Source organism: Barbus barbus (assembly GCF_936440315.1).
Source record: "Barbus barbus genome assembly, chromosome: 6".
Lineage (NCBI taxonomy): Eukaryota > Metazoa > Chordata > Actinopteri > Cypriniformes > Cyprinidae > Barbus > Barbus barbus.
Window position 1 is genome coordinate 33,134,019 of NC_136734.1, and position 24,602 is coordinate 33,158,620.

The following is a 24,602-nucleotide window of genomic DNA, read 5'->3' on the forward strand; positions in this document are numbered from 1 at the left end:
TAATCAAACACATCTGATTCAGATCTTCAGCTCGTTAGTCGAGACTCCAAGACCTGAAATGGGTGACAGACAAAGGACAGATCCAAAATGTGCAGTGTTGGGAATCACATAGGCTACACCTCGATTTAAAGGGAACTCCTCCTGCGAAGAAAATTTACATACACTTACATCTGTTTGTTTTAAGAGATGTTGCCTATTTTTTAAGAAACAAGCAATGGAAAATCTGAGGCGTTGAAGACACTTAAACCTAAACTTCGTTCACCTCCACTGCATGTAAAAAGTATAATTTCTAGTGTAAAGCGACATCTGCTGGTGGAAATCTTAACACTGACAAGCGCAAGTAGGGCTTGCTGCATCCTGCGGTGGACATCCAACCCCGCCCACATCCAAGTGCCACATCATATTGGTAGGTTTAGGGGTGGAGATGGGTGGGTTTAGGGATCAGGGGATGGAGATGGGTAGGTTTAGGTATATGTAATGTGGATCCAACCACGCCCCCTGGATCTTGTGTTCTGCAGCGAGATATTTCTGATTAAATATAACAAGACATTCAAGATTAGTCAGAGACAGGGTTGTCGCCGTAAGGAGAGGTGACACTCGTGCATGCAGGACCCGGCGGCTGCAGTCTATGCTCGAGCCGCGGCTTCCTCAGCATCAGCATCATCTCCTTCAACTCGCATCTTGTGTGGAACTAGAGTACCCTGACGAGCAGAAGAGGAAACGGCCGAATATATTGGTTTGAAGGTAACACAAACATTGTCCTTTAGCTATATCGCAGTCTGTATTTGCATGTGTTTTCAGAGGCCAAAGCGTTTTCAGTAAGAGAACAATGTAAATTCAATGAGCTGCACTATCCTTGAACAGATATGGGAATGGTCGGTCTGCGGTATGCGGTAATTTAGTGTCCGACGGAATTTGTTAGGCTACTTGTATAGGCCACCTCTGTTTTGAATAGAGCTAGTCTGTTTGTAATGTGTATGGGTGAGATGTCTGATACTGAGATATCAGGCTGTCACCTATAAAATAGTGGGCCACATAATGGCCTTCCCAGGTTCTATAGAATATATATATATATATATATATATATATATATATATATATAATGTCAAATAGTGCTTAATGTATAGAATATAATATATACAGGTGCTGGTCATAAAATTAGAATATCATGAAAAAGTTGATTTATTTCAGTAATACCATTCAAAAAGTGAAACTTGTATATTAGATTCATTCATTACACACAGACTGATATATTTCAGATGTTTATTTCCTTTAATTTTGACGATTATAAGTGACAACTAATGAAAGTCCCAAATTCAGTATCTCAGAAAATTAGAATATTGTGAAAATGTTCAATATTGAAGACCCCTGGTGCCACACTCTAATCAGCTAATTAACTCAAAACACCTGCAAAAGCCTTTAAATGGTCTCTCAGTCTAGTTCTGTAGGTTACACAATCATGGGGAAGACTGCTGACTTGACAGTTGTCCAAAAGACGACCATTGACACCTTGCACAAGGAGGGCAAGACACAAAAGGTCATTGGTAAAGAGGCTGGCTGTTCACAGAGCTCTGTGTCCAAGCACATTAATAGAGAGGAGAAGGGAAGGACAAGATGTGGTAGAAAAAAGTGTACAAGCAATAAGGATAACCGCACCCTGGAGAGGATTGTGAAACAAAACCGATTCAAAAATGTGGGGAAGATTCACAAAGAGTGGACTGCAGCTGGAGTCAATGCTTCAAGAACCACCACGCACAGACGTATGCAAGACATGGGTTTCAGCTGTCGCATTCCTTGTGTCAAGCCACTCTTGAACAAGAGACAGCGCCAGAAGCGTCTTGACTGGACTGCTGCTGAGTGGTCCAAAGTTATGTTCTCTGATGAAAGTAAATTTAGCATTTCCTTTGGAAATCAAGGTCCCAGAGTCTGGAGGAAGAGAGGAGAGGCACATAATCCACGTCGCTTGAGGTCCAGTGTAAAGTTTCCACAGTCATTGATGGTTTGGGGTGCCATGTCATCTGCTGGTGTTGGTCCATTGTGTTTTCTGAGGTCCAAGGTCAACGCAGCCGTCTACCAGGAAGTTTTAGAGCACTTCATGCTTCCTGCTGCTGACCAACTTTACGGAGATGCAGATTTCATTTTCCAACAGGACTTGGCACCTGCACACACTGCCAAAGCTATGGTTTAAGGACCATGGTATCCCTGTTCTTGATTGGCCAGCAAACTCGCCTGACCTTAACCCCATAGAAAACCTATGGGGTATTGTGACCCAGCCAGACCCAACAATTCAGAAGAGCTGAAGGCCACTATCAGAGCAACATGGGCTCTCATAACACCTGAGCAGTGCCACAGACTGATCGACTCCATGCCACACCGCATTGCTGCAGTAATCCAGGCCAAAGGAGCCCCAACTAAATATTGAGTGCTGTACATGCTCATACTTTTCATGTTCATACTTTTCAGTTGGCCAACATTTCTAAAAATCATTTTTTTTGCATTGGTCTTAATTGTTATTCTAATTTTCTGAGATACTGAATTTGGGACTTTCATTAGTTGTCAGTTATAATCATCAAAATTAACGGAAATAAACATTTGAAATATATCGGTCTGTGTGTAATGAATGAATCTAATATACAAGTTTAACTTTTTGAATGGTATTACTGAAATAAATCAACTTTTTCATGATATTCTAATTTTATGACCAGCACCTGTGTATATATATATATATATATATATTTAATGTCTCGGAGCTCATGCATGTGTTTTGTGTTGGCCTACGTCCAGCATCTTTAACATTTTCCTCTACAGTTGTTTAAAGAAGGAAATTTGGACCCTACACAGAAGAGGCAATGAAGTCTTATCCTTCACTAGCAGCTTGTTTTTTGTTGTGTAAGTAACATATCCTTTAACATTTTAATTGTAAAGAGAAAATTAAGTAATGAATGCAATAAATGCAGGTGAAAAGACAATTCTTCTTCCTAAGACTACTTAAAATAAAAGTTCCGTGTTTATTTATATGTTGTGAGATGGTTTGAGGCCTACTGTGTTATTTGGTAATTGAAATGTTAAACATTGGCCAACATATGATTCATTATAAAACCATTATTTAGTTATGAGCTCATTGTAATTGAATGTATCTACAAGGAATATTATTTAAAAACCTTTTGACACACTGCAGGGCAATTTATATTTAAGTAAATTCCTCATGATTGACTCTTTTAAAGTCAGCATGGAGTGAAAATTTTCTAAATTCATGTTATTGATCTTTTTTTTTTTTTGTACTTCATTATTTTAATTTATAATACCATAACTCAATCTTTATATGGTACTAAATAATATTAATGGAATCGTTATGATCCTATTATTACCTGTTATCCACTTTTTGAGAACTTAAGAACTTATAGAACTTAAGCTGTCATAAATTTGAAATAATTTGGTCTCTTGGCAGATTATTGCTGAAGTGAAAACGTTTAAAAGTTAAAAAAAAAAAAAAGTTATAGAAGTTCAAGTTGATTATTATGAAAAATGCACTAAAATATTATTTTAAAATGTTATATAAAATATATAATTTCCAGCACGTTTTACTCTAAAATGGCAAGAGAATCAAAGACACAAATCTAAATTTGCGGCTGATATTTCAACATTTCAGTATGATTTTGTTTGGGCGCAGTATACGAAATGTTTCCACTAGACATAATTCACTCCCCACATTAATTTCCAATGTGGCCATTTTTGACCGCTAACAATATAAGTGTGGCTATTTGTTTTCCTTTTTCAAATTATCTCCATCGTTTTTTGTGAGTGTGTTCACATAGCAAGTGCCAAAACCCTTACCAAGTTTTGTACCATTCTGATTATGTAAAAACGTTTTTTAAAACAAAACGTTTTTTTTTTTTTTTTATGACCGTTACAGCATGTTTTCATATCATGTGTCAAAATTCAATCACAAATACTATTATGCAGTATTGTCATCATGATTTTATTTTCTCAAGCATGGAAACATATAGCGCCAGTGAGAACAACCAACGTGCAGCAGGAAGTAGAAACAACTGATCTAAACATCACAAGGTTAGAGAGTACAGTACAGTACAGTACTGGCCACAAATTAAGTAAAATTCCCCTTCCTTACATCTGCTTCTCAAAAATAGTTTCTGTTTAGTCTTTTTAAAAGCACGTATAGGACTACTTTGACGTCAACTGTTCTGAGTTGTGCTCATAACACTTCTTTGTGTCTGTTTATAGTAAAAATGCTTTTATAATAAGCTATATCTGAAATGTATATGTAGAGAGCCACATAATTGTTCTATAAAAACAATAAAATGCTCCATAAGCATTGGCGAACCCCAAAATCATATTTCATATATTAAAGTGTTTGTGCTTTTTTCCCAGTAGCATGTCTGTCGTGTATGGTGGGTGTGATCACTGCAACAAATCCATACCAGAAACCCAGCTTCTTGGATTTTAACTCTTGGTTCTGGAACACCCCTCGAGGGCCACAGATGTACTCCTGTATTACTTACATTGAGAAGAACCTCCGGGTTGACTGTGAATTCCCAGAGACCCACAAGATCCCTGGACCATTCTGCGAGTTCAAACAGGATGGGCGACTCATGGGCTCCACCTACCCAAACACCCCGGTCCACATGAACCCACCTATTGAGACCCGACGCCGAGCCAATGTGACCCTGGTGTCACCTAACATTTGTCGCCTCATGTGGATGCCCATGTCCGACGACCGTGCGTACACCTACACCTGCAGGCTTTATCAGGGCAGTACCTGGAAGGAGAATAGCATGGCGTTCCACCAAAGTGAGTTTGAACATGCCTCAGCAAGACCTCCTTAACATATGCTGAAAGACAATAAATATTACCTAGGAATTATGCAATGCCTGTTCTCATTTAAATTGAAGATGTTGTCACTGCTTTTGACATTTTCTTCTTTCAAAATCTGTGGGCTTTCGCAATCTGTCTGCTCTTGCTGTTTATTATTTGTCTCTCTGTTTCAAACAGGAAATCTTCTGGTGTGCTCTGCATTAAGCATATTCTTTCACACTGGACCATGGATGCTTGCAGTCGTGATATCACTTCCTGTTTCCCTTGGGCTTCTGTCAGCATGACCAGACCAACATCGAGCAGGCTAAAACTCAAAGTTATTCTCACATTCAACTGCCTTTCGCATTTTAAATTAGAATTTTATGTTGTTGCTTTTTTTACAGTTCTAAAGTTTCTGTGGAGATCATCATTATTACATCTTCAGGATTCACAGTGAAAACAAAAAACAAACTAGACATGATGCATGTGACCCACTCAAATATATATGTCCAAAATACTGTTTGATATTAAACATGAAAGAACATTAGTATACAATGCAAATTAGGATGGTGTACATGTTCTTATCACGTAAAGACGTCCAACTAACAGGTGTTTGAAGGTAGTGTTATTGCGAAATACTACAGTTGTACTATACTACTGTTCAAAAGTCAGTAAGGAAAAGAAAGAAATTAATACATTTATTTATCAAAGATGCATTAAATTGATCAAAAGTGACAGTAAAGACATTTAAAATGTTCTAAAAGAAACTCATTAAAGTAAGCACAAGTGTTTTTGATACTGATAATAAAATGTGTTTCTCAAGCATCAAATCATCATATCAGAATGATTTCTAAAGGATCATGTGACACTAAAGTCTGGATAGCTTTGCCATCACTGAAATTAATTGTTTTTAAAAATATATTCAAATAGAAAATGGTTATTTTAAACTCTATAAATGCAGCCTTGGTGAGCATAAGAGATTTCTTTTAAAAAGCATTTTAAAAAATCTTACTGACTCCAAATTCTTGAACAGTAGTGTATGATGATTTAAAATATTTCAGTCTGAACATGTACAAACAAGAAGCGTGTAACAGCAAATATTGCAGCTGCTTAACACAATCTATGAAATGAACGTGAAGGATGAAGGATGGCCCAAAAATTATATGCAGAAGGTTGAGATGATCAGGCATCCCAAATATTTGTCACCTAAAATATTCTCTGTTGTAAGAAATATATGTTATTGTTTTGATACATGGCATATGACCTTTATACAGTATCAATTATGTGCTTCCTTCAAATCAAGTCATATAGTAGCTCAAAAAGATATTATACTTTTTATTGCGGACATTTTTGTAATATTTATAGAAATAATTGAGTGAAATCATTGTAAAAGTAATCTGTAATCTCATTTATCGGATGGCTGGTTTATCGATCCTTGCAATTTGTCCAGTGCAAAATGCATTATACAAGTTTATCATTGTCTTAGCGCTTCTGTTTATCACTTGAATAAGGGCAGCTCTGTCTGAAGGACATCACCACTGCTGACATATTATATTGCAAAACTCACACACGATGCAACTAAATATCCTGTGGACAACAATTCAAGGACTTTTTGTTCAGTTATGTTTAGGGCATGATACAGGTCTGGAACAGAACACAAGTGCATAAGAATGAGTCTATTAAGTTACATGATGATTAAGTAATTAAATGTACTCTTACATGTGTTTCTATGTGTCATCCATTGCACTCGTATGCACGTGCTTAATTGCACTGTGTGCTTCCACACGTTTAACTGCTTTTCACACGCTTCCTTGCACTAACCTTAAGTGCCTTAGGTAGGCTTTAAGGTATAATCTGAGCTTTAGAAATGTAGTGCTTTGTCTGTTTCATTTTAATGATTCACAAATACTGCATAGCAATATATTCAAGTGCCAGCACGCACATTTCACGCACTTATATTTGTGGGGAAAACCTTTGTCTTCCCTTATTTCACGCTTTCCATTGCTTTGTCTTATTTTTTTGAAGGATCTATACTGAGAAATGTCACAGAAAACAATAAAGGAATGTAGAGTGTAACCTGAGCAGATCTTTTTACTTACATCAACACACATTTGAGAATGTAAAAGTGCTGTAAGTTGATATAAATTATTACAGTTATTCGTAGTTAGCTTTATCAGAGATTTAACAATATTTTTGAAGAAATTTAGAGATGCTTTTATGTCGAAACTCATATTGGACAAAGAGTTTTTCAAATTTTGGACTCCAAAATATTATGATCCACTTTAGAGCAACTACCTTCCTAAAAATAGTAAGCATGATATTAAAAATATATTTCCAAAATTAAATAATACGGGTTTATTTGTTCTTGTACTGAAGCCAAAATAAACAGTTAGGCTATATTTGCCTTTTCCATATGCAATAGTATAAAAGAAACATTTTCTATTCAATTTAAATATTTCTAGGGCATTGTACAGTATCATCATAAATATAACAAAACAGATTTGCTGAAAATAGTGTAGGACCATAACCACCAGTGACAGTGGAGACACATTATACCAAATTATATTAAATATTATTACAATTCTCTCTCTCTCTATCTGCATATATTATGAAATATTCATAGGATGCATATTATCCAATAAAGCCTTATGATCCAACATAAAATTTTAATAACGTATCAGACTGAAGACGGTTTGTCTGTAACTGGTGCGCAAAGAAACACCGTTACATTTTTATTTCAATAAGGTTGCATTGAGTTTTTACGATAAACATGAACAGATAGCTACTTGAGGTAGGAGACCCTCTGGAAAGGCACCTTTCAAAAAGGGCAGATCTCTGAATTTACTAGATGGAGCCCAAAAGTTTCTCCCCGAACTTTGAAAACTCCTTTAGTAACCCAGTTTCAAAGGAAAAGCTTAATATATCTATATTTCTGAATTTGGTTGCACGATTAAAATCTGAGGGACCTTTAAAGCGTGTGCAACCTCAAAAGGTGGCGCAAGTTTCTTTGCATTTTTTTCACAATGTTGACTTTGTCTAGATTATTTAGACGAGCGTTATATTGTTTTCTTGAACAACAACTGGTGGTAATGGGCAGGTAGTTTTTCTAATGACACAGCGTGATGTAGGCCTATATGGGCGTGAATCTCACCATCCCTCTGTCTTCCTCGAGTAATCACCGAGGGAGTTGCCTCAATAACGGTTCAACAGCTCCAGCATCCGAAAGCAGAGAAGACAAGGTAAGAACCGCAACAAACTCAGAAAGTTTATATATCAAAGATACAGGCGCGCGCAGCGGTGTTTTCCTCATTAGGCTACTCACAAGCCTAAAAAATGAGCTGGATACCTTGACTTTTGTTCAGGACGCGATGAAGTGAAATTAAGTTAAAATAAAACACGCTATCCTTTTAAATGATGACGTAAAGTCACTTTAAAATATATATATATATTAAAGATTTGCGCTACTCTTATTGCTGAATTTCGAGCTGAATTCTTGCCAAAGAATGTCCCATGGGACATGTCATTTCTAAAGAATCTTCACGAGTTGAGTCTTGCCTCAGATAAGAGAGATGCACACGGGGCCTTGTAGGGAGTTCTTCACATAGCCTACTAGTCATTACGAGTCTCTAAGGCAGGGATGGGCAGCTTCAGTCCTGGAGGGCCACTGTCCTGCAGAGTTTAGCTCCGACCCTAATCAAACACACACGAACCAGCTAATCAAGGTCTTCAAGATCAGTAGAAAGCTACAGGCAGATGTGTTTGATTAGGGCTGGAGCTAAACTCTGCAGGACAGTGGCCCTCCAGGACCGAAGCTGCCCATCCCTGCTCTAAGGGGATAGGTGTGTGGGTTAGGTGTATCCGTTGATGTATCCATGTGCATTTGTTACAATAATACTTTTTATGTTTGTTTGTTTGTGCTCAGATATGTCATGACCCCACCCATATTAAGAAATTTGCTGCAGTGGCTATAGGAGAGAGCTTGTTTATTGTTTTTAAACATTGCCAGGAATACATAGAATTTTTTTTTCAAACCTCATGCGCATACTTTTAGTGGTGTGCAGGTGAAAACTTGCTTAAAGTTCTTAAAAGTCATTAATGCTCATGATTTTGGCACGATACATATAGTGTACACTACTGAGGTAATCAGTATTAATTTATTGTGTTGTAAGTGACTTGTCTTGCGTTTGTTCTCCAGGTGTATATAAGCAGGATACTGTGGTCAGGATGATGTACTATACTGCCTTTGCTACCTTTTTCCTGTTGGGTAAATTTACATTCTTCTCATAGTTTTATCACATGCTCCTAGAAAAAAGAAGAAAAGAAAACGAACATTAATTGTTCCTTTTACTTTCTTTTTTACTTCACCAGTTACACAAGTCATGTATCTCAGTATGATGTAAGCCTACTAACAATGTTATCCTATGAAAATACACAGGACAAACATCACAGTAATCTTACTGTATATTATGCTATACAAGTATTGTACCATTTTTGAATGACTCAAACTTAAGGCTAAGTTGTGTTATCATTTTCTAGGTGTTGCTTCTGCCCAGATTCCCCTTCAGTTTTCATCCTGTTTGACTAAGGAACAATACCTGGATATGTCCTGCAAGTTCACTCCAGCTTCAGACCCCAAGCTCCAGAAGACTTGTTACTACATGACGGAGAATAAGTTGGTTGGCTCTACCAACGTGAGCACCCCCCCAGACAGCACCTTCAAAAACCGTGCCACTGTCTCTCTAGTGGGAAACATGTGCAAGCTGAATTTGAAAGGTTTCTCAGATGACCAACCCAAAAAATACACCTGTTTCATCAAACAAACTGCCACACCAGTGTCAATCTCTGCAGTCGTGGACAAGAGTAAGCAACAAAATTTAAGGGAAAAGCTACATCTAGCTTTTCCCTTAAATGCATTGCATATTTAATAAGTAGATTTTGCAGTTTCACTAGTAAATTATAATTAGCAACTTAATTGCTTGGAATTGTAGTTGTTTTTGTGCTTTTTTTCTTTTCTTTTTTTATGAGCTTATGACTTATTATAATGAATCAGTGACTGACAGATGTTGATCAGGCTGCTCTGTTGTTTTTTTTCCAGGTAATCTTCAGACTTGTTCTGCCTGGTGTGTCATGCAACACAGTGGAGCAGCGCTCCTGCTTGCTTTCCTCACTTTCCCATTGTTGTCAGAGCTTCTCTGAGTCTAGAATGTATCTCTTGGTACAACACCAATCCCTAAAACCAAAATGATAAATTCTCTAGCTTGTACTACATCAAAATATTAAAGTAATCCGTGTTTCCTCCCTCAGAAATGAGATAATGCTGATGTCAAAAGCACTGTCATGTAATGCATGTCCCTTAAATACAATGAAAAATTATGTACTTTGGATGTGGAATTATGTTTTAAAAAGATTAAGTGAACCCACTGTTTGACAATGTTTCAAGTATGAATTCTAAAGTGAAATAAAGGTTGTATTCAGTTGGTGTTATTAAGTCATTTAGAGTGTTTATTTGTTGCTCATGCTCAGCCTTACAAACATGCCCTAATAATATTCTTTCAGTACACAAGAAGTAAAATGATGATGCTGTTGTGTATGGCGTCCTCTAGCTACTAACATTAAAATCTAGAAAAGCTTGCACATGCGCAGGAAAAGGATATGTCGGCTGAACGTTTGCTGCTAACGACAAACAGGTAACTCTGTTAAATGTCACTAGGGAATGTTTTTGGAGGGGGTATACGATTATATGGATTATTATTAGTCATACATACAAGACTTTTTATCGAGATGGTTTTCACGCATCGTTTTTTGCTTGACTCAAATGCTAAATGCTGCGTTGTGTCAGTTCTTGTTTTGATTCTTGCCGAGTTAGTCGAAGTAATTCCAGTGTTAGTGATGTATCCTAAATAATATCACAGTTATTAGTAAAAATGAACATTGAACAACATGTAATCAGTTTTTAAAGTGAGCTATGTATAGCTTTCTGGGCGGTTTCTCAACATCTCGGTGTGATGGGAGTTTTAACGCAACTGTGTAAAAATACATAACTCCGCCGACGCCACACACCTGCTTTGAGTTGTTGGACGTTTTTAAGAGCAGGATGTAGGAATAAAGTTTGCTCCTTTGCTTTCCCGTTGTTTACTGGCTATGTTTTTGCAGTGAATGTTTACGTTTGAGGACTCTGAAGCCCTGACCCCAATTTGCTTAAAAATATGAAGTGAGTTTAATCTTCAGTATTATACGTCACGCCTCGCTCATCATCCTACTGTTGAAATGTGCACCTCTACAATGTTATCTGAAATGATTTTATATCCTCTGAAAAAGTAAGACGTCAGTGTAAATAACACTATCTTAATAATAATAATACAATCTTTGTTTATTTTAGACTCCTATGCTTTTCTATATTGTAATATAAACATTTCTTAATAATTATATCTAGTAAATATATATAGTTATACATTCCTTATATAATATAATAATATATATATATATATTTGTTTCCTTTTTTTAGAAACCATAATAGTCCTGAACCTGAAGATTCTCCCATACTGCAAGACGGTGAGCTCAAATTGAGCTATCCATATGTTCCTTTGTGATTCTGAGTCATAGTGTGTTTAGGGAAATACACAACATAAAAATGCTTGGGTTACAGACAGTCTTAAGTTTAGTTTCGGTTTAGTTGTGACAGTAACCACCTTTATAGCACCATCTAGTGCTAAATAAAGTACATTTTCTCAAGCAAGAAAAAAACCCATCAATAGATTCAGTAAGGTGACCATACGCCCTCTTTCCTAAAATGCATGGGCTTTGACTTTGTTTTCCTCATGTTTTCATACTTGCTAAAGGTTTTGACTGAAAAGTCCAATGCCATGCAGGGATTGTACATAATCGACCAATCATGGCATGCGAGAAGGGTGGGATCTTCAACGAATAGTCAAAGCAATGCAAATGCACATAATGTATGAGGACTGCAGAGAGCATGTCAACAGGGGGGAAAAAGCCAAAACCCTGACATTTTAGGCAATTTAGAAATCCCATCCAGGACAATGCCCGTGAAAACGAGGATGATGATAACCCCTACATTCAGCATCAGTGAGATTGTTGCCGATCAAACACCTGACCTCTCTACTTCACAAAAACTCCATGTTGAAATTGACATGATACATTTATATCCAGTGCTTATTGGAGTTACCAAACAATAACCTGTATGTGCTGCTGCTTTACCAGGTGTTGCTGAAACCGCAGACGACCCACTGGCTATCGCAGCCATCCAGTCAGCTGCCGCATTCTCCACAGATCAGCAAATTAAGTATCATCTTGTAAAAACGGAAGGAACAGGGGGGCAGGTATGTGGTACATGTATGCATAGTAAAAACAGATCATGAGATGCAATATATTGCCAAAAGTATTGGGTCACCCCCTTGTAATGAACATGTTTGACTACTTTAGTAGTTTCTATGAGTACAAATCTTAATGTTAAAGCATATAATGATATTCTAGGGAATTGTGTGCTTCTGATTTTATAGCAACAGTTTAGAGAGGACCCTTTTCTATTCTAACATGACAGTGCCTCTGTGTATAAGGCACAGTTCAAAAAGACATGACTGATTCAGTCAGTGTGGAAGAACTTGTCTGGTCTGCAGAAAGCCAAGTCCTGATCCCAGCTGAACACCTCTGGTGTGACTTTATATGCAGACCTTGAGCCAAAAACTCATCACCAAACAGCAATGACTTGTATAGGCACTATAAGGACAAAAGTGTTGGGACACCCCCTTTTTTAGAACAGAAAAAGGCACTAACAAAACTGTGGCAACAAAGATGGAAACATAATTAATGTATTTAAAAATTGTATTTCCATCTCTGTTGCAACAGTTTTGGACGTGTCTAAAATGACAGTACCCTTATGTACAAGTCATTGGTGTTTGGTGTAACTCAGGCAGCCACTGTACCCCCTGTAACGCAGGTATTAGTTGTTTTTAACAGCAATAGAAATTTGAGCTTGTTGCTGAAACCTTTTTATATCAAAGAGGTGGTTGTGTTAATAGGTTCTTGTGTGCATGTATTTATAGGCTGTGATCTCTCAGTCTGAGAGTCTAGAGGGAGAGACGTCTGAGACTCAGTACTACTATCCTGCCACCATCTCTGACTCAACCGCCAGCACCATGGTCACCAATCTCCACACAGCTGATTCAGTACTATCTCAGACAGCCTCTGCAGGTAATGCCAAACTACATTTACAATATCATTCAAATTCTAAAGATTAGAACGGACGCATTATATTTGATCTACAGTATCAGTAAAGACGTTTATTATGATGTTTCTTTCAAATAAAGGTCATTCTTCTGAACTATAGAATCCTGGGGAAAAAATGTCATAGTTTCAAAATTAGGTGGCATAACTGTTTTCAACATTGATAATAATAGGAAATGTTGCTTGGAAGCTAAATCAGCATATTAGAATGATTTCTTAAGAATAATGTGACACTGAAGACTGGAGTAATGGCTGCTGAAAATTCAGCTTTGCATCACAGAAATGAATTGCATTTAAAAAAATATTTCAATTGAAATTGTAGTATTTTACATATTTATTGTTTGAATTATATTTTATTGAAATAAATGCCTTTGAGACTTCGTTCAAATGATTAAAACAATCTTACAAACCCAAAATGGTAGTGTACATGATGTGGTTTCTAGTTATTCTGATAGTTTGTTGCTGAAAAGTGTAACCGTGATGGATTTTTTCTATGAAAGTAGTTCCTTTGCCAAAGGTATCATAATTTAACAGCTAAAACAGCTATGTATTACATAACACAGGGCTCGCAAAATTTCTAAATCCCTGGTAGCCCTTCGGGTAGGTACTCTTCAGATTTTGGTAGCCCGAAAATTTAACAAGCCCAAATAAAGTAAAGACAATAAATGTCAATCAAAAACATTTTAAATACACAAATATCAACGAATATGAAGGAAAGAGTTTTATTTTACTATTTACAAGGTATCTGCAGAATTCTTAATCTATTTAAGAAAATTATTTCTTATACCATTTAACGTATTTAAAACTGTCTAAGGCCTTAAAAACTCTTCAATTTAGTTGTATCGAATTGAAGGACCCTTGGGAACAATGTTCACTCTAATTTTTTTTCTTGCTGAGCAAAATCATTCTTTATACCAGACCTGTACAGCACGCACACAAAAAAGTGTGTAACTTTTAACTTTAATGAGCTATTTATATTTGATTTGACCCTTGATGTAACTAAATGATGTACATTTTAGCTTACCTGAGAAAACATTTTTACTGTAGAATACACTGCAGTTCAAAAGTTTGGATCAATAAAGTTTCTTATGCTCATAGATTCAAAGAAGTTTCTTATGCTCATCAAGGCTGTATCTATTTGATAAAAAATACTGAATATTATTTCACAAAATAATATTGTGAAATATTATTGCAATTTAAAATAAATGTTTTCTATTTTAATATACTTTAAAATTTAATTAATTCCTGTGAAGCAAAGCAGTATTTTCAGTGTCACATGATCCTTTAGAAATCATTCTAATATGCTGATTTTTAATCAATGTTGGAAACAGTTGTACTGCTTTTTTTTCTTTTTTCTTTTTAATACGGTATTTTTTGGGACCTGTGATATTTATAAAAAAATTAAAAGTTAAAAAGTTTTATTTTTTAAACTGTATGTCTCAGAGTTTTGTTACCGTTCTTTGCCCATCCTCCTCTATTTCCAGCACTTAATCAAGCCACTCTTCTTTAACACATGAGGACGTTTTATTTCACGTCATTACGTTTGCTTTGTCTCTCGTGTTGAGCGCACCGCAACTATTGAAGTATTCAGTTTCTACAGCGACTCATTTGGTGCGCATCATTCTCTTTCTATGAAACCGGTTCTAACTCTGTCGTGACATCAGCTCTATAGCGGTTTGCCCGAGCATTGCTATTCTTTGATGCATTTTGGTAGCCCGACTGGAAAACACAATAGCCCCGGGACGTCGGGCTAGTGATTTTTGCGAGCCCTGTAACAGCTAAAAAGTTAAAGTTACATGCTTTTAATTATATTTTATGTCTAATGACGCAATTATATCAACAGCATATCATTTTCTGTTGTCTGTCTTCATTTTCTTGCAGGTCAATTCTATGTAATGATGTCACCTCAGGAAGTTCTAGCCACAACACAGCAAAGGTTGTTCTCTCATATCACATACATAAAACCACATGTCTTATCACAGTATTCCGTTTTTCTCAACCTCTTCAACGAATCCTATATTCTTCACAGTAAGTCGGGAACACCGCGTGCTTCCAGGGATGACAAGCGGAAGGCTCAACACAATGAAGGTTATTCTGTGTTTTGTTTGAAATCGGCAGCTCCACCTCATTATCCAGTCCCTGCTGCTCTATTTCATATTAGACTGAAAAAGATTTATCTTAAACGTTTGGTGAAGTTCTGTCTGAATGTTAGCATTTTTTCCCCTCAGTGGAACGCAGACGGAGGGACAAGATCAACAACTGGATCGTCCAGCTTTCCAAAACAATTCCTGACTGCAATGTGGATGCAACCAAAAATGGTCAAGTAAGCTTAGTTAGCACAAGCCACCAGCAGTGTCCAGTTTGAATGTTTTATTCAAAGGTATAATGGACAGTGTTATTGTAGAATAACGGGGATGCTATACTTTTTTAGTTTAAAGGTGTCATCGGATGCCAAATTCGTTGTTTGAACATAAATGTGTACATAAAGTTGAACATAGAGTTGTTTGAACATAAATGTGTGTTAGAAGTGTATGTATACATCCATCCTATAATGATAAAAATCCACCCAGTGTTTTTTTTTTTTAAATCCCTATTTTAAAATCCCCTTTCTCAAATCAGGCTGTTCTGAGAGCCCTGTCAGAATGACGTAGTTCTGTACAGTGCGCTCCCATGAGAGTTGATTGACAAGGCCGTCTTACCTTAGACCCGCCCTGAGTGAGCTGAGAGCTGTCCGCCATTGTGTCGACTCCGGTGCAGGGGAAGACAAGAATGTCTCCGATTAAGCGATTGAGGTGTTTAGTTGTTGGATGTAATGAATATAGCAGTCGTCATTAACTCCCGACATCTGAGCCGCTGAAGATGCAGAGGATTAACGTTACTTTCATTTGATGGGAATGCGTCGATCCCGATCTGCCTAAATGTGCCTGTTTGCGCGAATCATTCGTGATCTAGTTTCATCTTCAGAAGTGAGTATAAGGGTTTTTTATGAATCTTTGCAAATCGCCTTTCCTAATAATGTGCTAGTTAGCAAGTTTCGCGGCTGACGTTTACAGTCTGCTTGTCACCCCACGGAAGAGAGGGGCGGGGTCAGCAGAGCTCATTAGCATTTAAAGCAACATGGACTAGAATGGCTTACTGAAAACAGAGCTGATTTTGACAGGCAAAAAAGGTTTTTACACTACCATTGAGAAATTTTAACGAAAGTATGTTATAGACTTTTAATTAAGACCCTAAAGAATCATATCAACTTGTGGAAAATGGGCATCTGATGACCCCTTTCAAACTTAATAGTTTTTTTAGACTTTTTTTTTTTTTTTGTCTTTATAGTTCCAATTTTTTCAAACTTTTCAAACTAAATGAAAAATTTGAAATGTTGCTTCAGACTGTGTTCTGCTCTTCTATGTAGAGTAAAGGTGGGATCTTGTCCAAGGCATGTGACTATATCCAAGAGCTGCGTCAGAGCAATGCACGACTGGAGGAGGAACTCAATACTGTGGATAGACTAAGGATGGACAATCAGCTTCTCAAACAAGAGGTAACTTACCACTTCAAATGAAAGAGTGTTCTGAACATTTTAGTTATCCATTTATTAAAACTGATGTTGTAAGCATCTGGTGCATATTTTCAGAATCAAATACTTCAATGAGCAGTATAGGATGACTACCAGCTTCCACTATAACCACAACAACTGCTGCTGCTAACAGCACTTCTGAAGTCAAACATATAGCAGTTCTGCACTTTTTTATGTTGGTGGGATTGTTTTAAAGAAAATGGACAACACTGTTTCATTTGCCCATACAGTCGGTCTTTCTCTCTCTTATGCCTTGTCTCCACCTACACACAGATGGAAGAGTGGAAATCAAAGAACCAGATGATCAGAGCCCAGTTAAGACAGCACGGCATAGTGGCGGCATCAATGGACTCTCAGTGAAGAACTGCAGATCAACTATAAGCTTCTCCTGCTGTGGCCTTGTCATTAATTCTGTTTATTCATATTTGAAATGACATGTAAGAAGTCTTCTTACCGTCGACAATCACAATTTTCTCTTTGTCTCCTTCACTGTTAACTTCACAAACAGCCTTTGATTGTTTCTGATTATTTTCAGATTGGTCTGGTATTTTAACTGCACTGTTTAACTGAAATATGTTTACATTTTGGTGACCTTCATTGCATTCTTTAAACAATATTTTATTGTTTTATGTCTATTCAGTCAAAGTTGTTGTTGAAACTTTCTTACACAATGCCTTGAAAATCAGCTTAGGCCAAAACACCAGCTTCAAGAGTTTGGTCATTTATATTGCAGTAATGAAATATACACATCCCAGTAAATTTACACAATATTGTTTGATCAAATCTTCATTGAACTTCATGACATTTTAAATATAAACACTGGTAGTTTTGTTGATTTATTTAACTCAAATGTTGGTGAACAATCACAAGTGCACAGATTTGGTGAAACTGGATCAGGATTTAAATACTGTATATCAAAAATGAACAATTGCAAATTATGAATTGCTAATAAAACAGTTGTACTAATTTGAACCTCCAATTTTATCTGTTGGTACAGCAGATTCTCATGTACTATTATTAACAAGAGAGTGAAAATGTTGGCTGGAGAAAACTAGCTTGAAGACAAAATATACATCACATCAGCGATAACATTAAAACAACCGGCCTAAAATCATGTAGGTCCTTCTTGTGGTGCCAACGTAGCTCTGATGCGTCGAGGCATGGACTCTACAAAACCTCTGAACGTGTGGTATCTGGCACAAAGACTTTAGCAGTAAGGCCTATAATACATTTTGCAAGTTGTGAGATGGGACCTCCATGGACCGGATTTTTTTCTGGTCCAGCACATCATACATTCTCAATCAGATTTGGAGGCCAAGGCAACACCTTGAATTCTCTGTCATGTTACTCAAACCATTCTTAAACTATTTTTGCAGCATGGCCACTGCCATAGGTAACGCTACTCTCATGCACCAGCTTAGCCAGAAATGTTGAAGTGGATGGGCCAAGTGTGTAGCATATGAAAACTGCATGCCAAATTGCTAAAAAAAAAAAAAGTTACAGCACCACGGTTCATTACACAGTACTTCTAAAGCAAGCATTAACATTAGTAATTTATGTTAATGTTCTTTTCAAAATTTACTAATAGCACTAATATTAATACAAGTATCTGTTAACATTTGCCATGAGCTGGTTAACAAAGATGAATAAACACGGTAACAAATGTATTGCTAATCTTAATTAATGCATTAACTAAAGTTAACAAAAGGAAGTTTATTGTAAAGCATTACTTCAGTCTGAAACAACGGAGCTTCGCAGATGATTTCATAATCAAGCGTCTCTGTCAGTTCACGCGCATCGAGGACCACAGAAATGTGCGCAGCATTATGCAGTTTGTTGCGGCGACCAGGAACACAACGTTATGCGTTTCTTTCCACAAAGGATGCATCTGTTTAGCGGATCAAACACTGTACCTATGCTAATATGGTGCTTTACGCACGCATGCTTCAGAAGTTTCCGATCGATAAATCCAGCTCCCTCGGGTGGTCTGTCGGGTTTGTAGACGGTTCGGATTTATTGCTAAGAATTATATGATTTATGTTTGCTTCACTAGGCTATTTTCAAACTTAACTTCACAAACGCGTAACGCGCGAATTTTACTGTTATATCCTTACGTCGTAAACATAACATTGTGGGTGGAACTAACAGGAACAGACGAAGAGTGAAATTTAAGAAAGGACCTGTAATTGACCATGAAAACAAGCTTTTAATATTTTTAATAAATAAAGTTACAGTGAAATAAGACATTTATTATTATTGTTTAATAAATTGCATCCATTTGGAAAATTACCAACTTCTGAAAGTGGGTGTGGGCTGCTGTCGTGAAGGGGCGTATAAGGTCTGCAACAATGTTCAGGTTGCGTTTTATTATATAAAATTTGTCTTAAAATTATACAGTATATTTTATGTTTATATACTCAAATATATTTATTTTCCTATTTCATACATTTGATCAATTTGAGTACAATGTCAGTAACGTACACACAAATTTCAAAACAGTTTATATATTTTTTTAAGAAGTCGAGAAAGAGCGTCTGAAACCTTAATAGAGTGGGGGAACTATGACGTCACTCTGTAGGTGGATCGGCTGTTAGCATGAAACTGGTTCCCTCGACAAAAACCCAATAGGATTTTCCCATAGGCTTTTGGATAATCGCAAAAAATAAACTCTGTGTTCAATCATAGTTCATGAAACTTACACGTTTTGACCATCGAGATAATCTTTACAAAGTAATACAAATTTTATGAATTTTGAAGCCTAAATACAAGCGCCACAACTAAAAAGCTAACATTAGGCTATAAACGAACTTTTTTTTTTATTATTTTTATTTTTTTATTTTTATTGAGGAATAATTGAACATTACAAAAATTTTAACATGTGAATCCAGATACACAAAATATACTAGCAATCTCAGATTGTAGAACATTGTTTCAGATGAGAAAAGCAAATAAAATAATTAAAAAAAAAATATATATATATATATATATATATATATATATATATATAAAAAGCTAATTTTCTTCCTTTTTTCCTTAGGACAAATTCAAAGAATGCAGCGGGGGAGCTATACCAAAAAAAAATTATTCTTGAAATCCAACATCAAGTCATTCTTTTTGTTATGAATTTGCATTAGAGACTTTTCAAAAGCATCCATTTCTAATAAAAATAGATTACAATTTGGTGTGCGTTTTGCAAATTTCTGTTTATGAATATAGTATTTACCTTGCAAAATGTAAAATTTAACGACATACATTTTACATTTTACTTTTACATTTTACTTTTGTGCGAATAAGAACAAATAACGTCTTTTAAAGATAGCATATAATTAACATTTCTTTGCAAAAATAAAAAAGCACTAACATCAGACCAAAATCTAAAAGACAAATCACAATTATAAAACAAATGACACAAGTCTTCCTTATGCGTGTTACAGAAACTGCAAGTGATGTCAATGTCCATGAATTTAGACAGAGCTACTTTACATGGGTAAATTTTGTGAAGTATTTTGAAATGCACCTCTTTAACTTTATTCAAAATACAAAATTTGTAAGGAATTAACCAGGTCGTTTTCCAATTAATATCAGAGATTTTTGCATTCCAAAAGAATTTCCCTCTAGGGGAGATTTTATGTCTTGATTGCAAAATTTGTCTAATATGTTTATTATTGCAAGACAAAGAAAATATTTCAATACCATCAACTTTTAATTCTGGAAATATCCTTTCATTGCTTCCAAAAGAGAGGTGATTATTTATTAGCTGTATCAACCCATTTGGAATAGCTTTAACCACTTGTTGAAATTCTTTAAATGGGATGGGAAACTTGTAAACATTCATAAAGTCTTCATAAGACAGAATGTTTCCACTCGCATAGAACATATCTATAACAAAATATATATTCCTTTCAGTACACCTGTGCAAAAATAACGACGCTATAAACGAACTACAGCACCACGGTCGCTCTCCTTCAACGTCACCACCACCATGTTTCCGACCATTTTAAACTTAATTTTAGAGACATTTTCCATGATAATTATTTACTCTGGATGAATTTTAATCCAAAAGAGCACGAGACTGTAAAAGCGGGTTAGAATGAGTTCCTGTTAGGCGTGATGACGTTGAATGTCTCCGACAGCGCCTGTAGTCCCATTTAGCAACTTGTTAGCAACCGTCTTTTTAAAGAAACGTAACAGCTTCAAAAAATCACGAGTGGGGTGTAATTGGTGTGTTTTATGTCGTAGAATAAAACGTGAAAGTATCTTGAGCCTGTGTAAACCACGGACCTTATTTAAGGGATTTAATCAAAATCCCATTCAAAAAACCCATTGACTCTGGGATGATGGAACCGGAAGTGCTAAAATGCTAACTCGCTTCCGGGTTTTCGCCTACAAAGTGACATCATAGGAATGGACAAAAGGAATGTGTCGTCACAGCAGCAATGCATTCTGGGAATTTAGGTAACGGGAGCTACCGCGGAGACTGGATAATATAGTGAATATAGACTTTGATATTATTTAATGTTTTTATTATTCTACTTAAGATCGCGTTGGAGTGGTTAAGGCTCACTTTACATCATTTACCATTGCCCTTAATACGGCCAGTGTGAAAAACAGCGGTATTTCCTGCAGACAGATGCCAGCCCTTATGTCTGCATGAAATACCTCTGCTCTGTACAGTAAAGGTTAATCATTACAACGCGATCTTAAGTTGAAATCACATAAACATAAATATTAGCCTATAAAATGTCTACATTAAAAAAAGTTAAACTGAAACTCGGTAACAACTCAAATAAGACATGGCTTAGTAATTGATCTCTGTAGATTTAATATATACAGTGATTTGCATTAAACTAAGCCCTCACACTACAAATAAAAGAAAATCATATATCGAAATATTATCTGTGGCAGCTCTTTGATCCCCGGTCACTTCCACAATACACATCGTTTCAAAGCAGTTTACAGTAAATTCTGTATAATGGCTTAATTCTTTGCACTGAGTAGATTTACTGGGCAGTTGTGCTATATAACAATGCACTAAACGATCTAGCTATGTATTCTCTCCTTTAAAAATTAGCCATGGTTTTGCTACTCTAACCAAAGTGTTTAGCAGTTAGCCTATATCAGTGAATAATGAATATTTGAAGCCTCTCAGACAAAACAGAGCAATTTTTTTTAAAGAGATTTACATACAGGTCCTTTTCAAAAAATTTGCATATTGTGATAAAGTTCATTATTTTCTGTAATGTACTGATAAACATTAGACTTTCATATATTTTAGATTCATTACAACACAACTGAAGTAGTTCAAGCCTTTTATTGTTTTAATATTGATGATTTTGGCATACAGCTCATGAAAACCCAAAATTCCTATCTCAAAAAATTAGCATATCATATAATTTTATTTTTTTTGTATATACCTCCTCATTGTATTAAAAGATAAATTATGTTTGCAAAACTGGATTCTTTGTGTGATCAGGAGTTCCCGATTGTGTCTAAACTGGATACTGGTTCATATTTCTGTGAGGCCAGTAATGGAGAAGGCACTCCTCAGCGTGGCGATGCAGTGCTAATGGAAGTCCATAAGTAACATTGTCATTGCTTTCAACTAATAACTGCACATTTACACACAGTTATAGGACTTCCAGAGTCACCAGAGGATGTGCTCTCAATATCAACATATTATCCATAAATTATAACATTTTATTTTTCAAATCATACTACTCAGTTCACATCAGTTGTCACTGCACCACAGGACTTTAAATAACTACTTCCATATTCTCACATTTGATCAGATCTACCTCCTCTTTAATATAATGCAAGCAAACAAATATAAATCCTTAGCATATACATAAACATAGCCATTAACATAAGTACATTGCATTTTTAGAAAAATATAAGGCCATAAAATCTTTTTTTTTAATGAACAAATTGTTAAAGATGTTTAAAAACATTTTCTAAACATGGTGCAGGAAGTAAAGAAAGAGACATTTAAAAGAAACAATACAGCAACTGGAAGATAACCGAAAACTATACATAAAAACGCTCCGGTTACTCACGTAACATCGGTTCCCTGAGATAAGGGAACGAGGGTTGCTTCGTCATATTTCATTGACGACTGCTAATGGGGGAAATTCCTGTTTACTCTTTTACTGAAGCCAGATTGGTTAACGTTTGTGTATTGCACAAACCAATGGTGCTCGATCCCGCAAGAAGGTGCGGAGACGACTGCTACAGGAGTCGGCCCAGCGCACCATTTTATCAGAATCAACTACTGAAGCGACAGCCATCGATTCGTGTGCAGCTATAGCACGGCCAGTTACGCAACGCTCGTTTCCTTATCTCAGGGAACCGAGGTTACGTGAGTAACCGGAACGTTCCCTATCAAAAGGTAACTCCCATTGCGTCGTCATATTTCATTGACGACTGCTAATGGGGAGCACATCCAGTAGTGCCATGCTATAAGCAGAAGCAGAACAAGGGGGACCTTACATGATGGTGGTGATGGCGCAGTGGATAAGACACATGCCTTTGGTGTGAGAGACCCGGGTTCGAATCCACTGTGAGACACCAATGTGTCCCTGAGCAAGACACTTAACCCCCTAATTGCTCCAGAGGCGTGCGACCTCTGACATATATAGCAATTGTAAGTCGCTTTGGATAAAAGCGTCAGCTAAATGAATAAATGTAAATGTAAATGTAAACAAAGCCTGCTCCGCGAGCTCAGCTTAGGCACACTCAGAGTGTGTCATGTGTCCAAGCTATAAGAGACCCAAGAAGTATCTAGGGTCTGCTTATCATAAGCCTCGTCCACCCGAAGGGAGAAAAGAGCACTAAGCTGATAACACTTGTGCCTGCAGGGCAGAGACGTCCAAACTGTAGGATCTAATAAAGGTCGACGGCGACAACCATCCAGCGGCCGCACAAATCTCCCCAATAGAGATTCCGTTGGAGAGGCCATTCCTCTCGTGGAGTGGGCCCTCACACCTATAGAGCACTCAAAGGAAGGGCCCTCAAGGGGGACTATAGATAAGTCCCAGGTCAATACAGTCTTAAGACGAGGAGGATTTTAACGAATTTAACACGTCACATGAAATCGGATCCTGGTTACGTTCTGAACACCAGTCGCTGAAGATTGACCACTTAAGAGCATAGGGACGCCATATGGATGCCTGTTGGGAGTCGATCAACCTCCCATTGAGCGGCCAGACATGAAGGCTCCACAGTTCCGGCTGGGGATGCCAAATCTTGCCTTGCGCTTCTGAGAGAAGATCTCTCCTCAGTGGAACTGACCACGGTGCTGCCGCCATGAGAAGGAGTGAGCACTTCGGTTCTCTGATCCACCTGATAACCTGGGGTAGCAGGGCGATCGGAGGGAATGCATACAGGTGGGTGTTGGGCCAATCGTGGGCCAGAGCATCCCTCTGCTTTGAAAAATAAATTGGGCAGTGACAATTGTCGCCGGAGGCGAAGAGGTCGACCTCTGGCTTGCCAAAAACTGACCAAATCATCTGAACCATCTGGGGATGTAGATTACATTCCCCTGGAGCTACATTGTTTCTAGACAACCTATCTGCTCCTTGGTTCAGTCTGCCCGGCACATGAACCGCTCGTAGTGAAATGAGTTCTTTCTGTGCCCAAAGCAGGAGATGTCTAGTTATCCTGTGAAGGGGACATGACCTCAGGCCTCCTTTGTGGTTCATGTAGGCCACCACCGTTGTGTTGTCCGACCGGACTAGGATGTGATGCCCTTTTAAAGCTGGCAGGAAGGGCTTTAGGGCCAGAGAAACAGCCATCATTTCGAGGCATTTGATATGTAGGCGTCGCTTGTGGGTCGACCAGGAGCCGCACGCCAGGTTGCCCTCGTACAGAGCACTCCAGCCTGAGCTGGAGGCATCTGTCGTGATCACCTTCCTTTTGATTGAAACAGGCGAAGAGTTATCCAAGGGGCCACAGCTTTGAGGCAGCGATGGGTTACCTT

At 37.2% G+C, this 24,602-nt stretch overlaps 3 protein-coding genes across 5 annotated transcripts; all 3 read left to right on the forward strand.

The window, feature by feature from the left end:
- The first annotated feature begins 562 nt into the window (after positions 1–562).
- On the forward strand, positions 563–6,886 carry LOC306871233 (uncharacterized protein). Its single transcript, XM_079419015.1, has 4 exons — positions 563–744; positions 2,809–2,889; positions 4,393–4,809; positions 5,011–6,886. The coding sequence occupies exons 2-4, from the start codon at positions 2,850–2,852 to the stop codon at positions 5,115–5,117; spliced, it is 564 nt and encodes a 187-aa protein (XP_079275141.1). The 5' UTR covers positions 563–744; positions 2,809–2,849; the 3' UTR covers positions 5,118–6,886.
- Positions 6,887–7,926: 1,040 nt separating this feature from the next.
- LOC306871200 (uncharacterized protein) lies at positions 7,927–10,303 on the forward strand. Its single transcript, XM_079418975.1, has 4 exons — positions 7,927–8,051; positions 9,008–9,076; positions 9,349–9,672; positions 9,908–10,303. The coding sequence occupies exons 2-4, from the start codon at positions 9,037–9,039 to the stop codon at positions 10,006–10,008; spliced, it is 465 nt and encodes a 154-aa protein (XP_079275101.1). The 5' UTR covers positions 7,927–8,051; positions 9,008–9,036; the 3' UTR covers positions 10,009–10,303.
- A 66-nt stretch (positions 10,304–10,369) lies between these two features.
- LOC306871201 (upstream stimulatory factor 1-like) lies at positions 10,370–17,604 on the forward strand. Of its 3 annotated transcripts, none has more exons than XM_079418978.1 (10): positions 10,370–10,499; positions 10,966–11,023; positions 11,318–11,364; positions 12,034–12,152; positions 12,876–13,023; positions 14,938–14,992; positions 15,086–15,144; positions 15,285–15,379; positions 16,463–16,591; positions 16,901–17,604. In XM_079418978.1, the coding sequence occupies exons 2-10, from the start codon at positions 11,019–11,021 to the stop codon at positions 16,985–16,987; spliced, it is 744 nt and encodes a 247-aa protein (XP_079275104.1). In that variant the 5' UTR covers positions 10,370–10,499; positions 10,966–11,018; the 3' UTR covers positions 16,988–17,604. The 3 variants fall into 3 exon arrangements, with proteins under 3 accessions (XP_079275104.1, XP_079275103.1, XP_079275102.1); XM_079418977.1 differs by having other exon boundaries at positions 10,444–10,499; positions 10,966–11,129; positions 16,901–17,603; XM_079418976.1 differs by lacking the exon at positions 10,966–11,023 and having other exon boundaries at positions 10,452–10,499; positions 16,901–17,603.
- The last annotated feature ends 6,998 nt before the right edge of the window (positions 17,605–24,602 follow it).

Bases quoted from the DNA above. Each gene is read 5' to 3' on its own strand.
- LOC306871233 (XM_079419015.1), top strand. From the start codon at position 2,850: ATGAAGTCTTATCCTTCACTAGCAGCTTGTTTTTTGTTGT. The intron at 2,890-4,392 runs GTAAGTAACATA...TTTTCCCAGTAG, and splicing joins AGCAGCTTGTTTTTTGTTGT to CATGTCTGTCGTGTATGGTG. The intron at 4,810-5,010 runs GTGAGTTTGAAC...TGTTTCAAACAG, and splicing joins TAGCATGGCGTTCCACCAAA to GAAATCTTCTGGTGTGCTCT.
- LOC306871200 (XM_079418975.1), top strand. From the start codon at position 9,037: ATGATGTACTATACTGCCTTTGCTACCTTTTTCCTGTTGG. The intron at 9,077-9,348 runs GTAAATTTACAT...ATCATTTTCTAG, and splicing joins TGCTACCTTTTTCCTGTTGG to GTGTTGCTTCTGCCCAGATT. The intron at 9,673-9,907 runs GTAAGCAACAAA...TTTTTTTTCCAG, and splicing joins CTCTGCAGTCGTGGACAAGA to GTAATCTTCAGACTTGTTCT.
- LOC306871201 (XM_079418977.1), top strand. From the start codon at position 11,080: ATGTGCACCTCTACAATGTTATCTGAAATGATTTTATATCCTCTGAAA. The intron at 11,365-12,033 runs GTGAGCTCAAAT...CTGCTTTACCAG, and splicing joins TTCTCCCATACTGCAAGACG to GTGTTGCTGAAACCGCAGAC. The intron at 16,592-16,900 runs GTAACTTACCAC...ACCTACACACAG, and splicing joins ATCAGCTTCTCAAACAAGAG to ATGGAAGAGTGGAAATCAAA.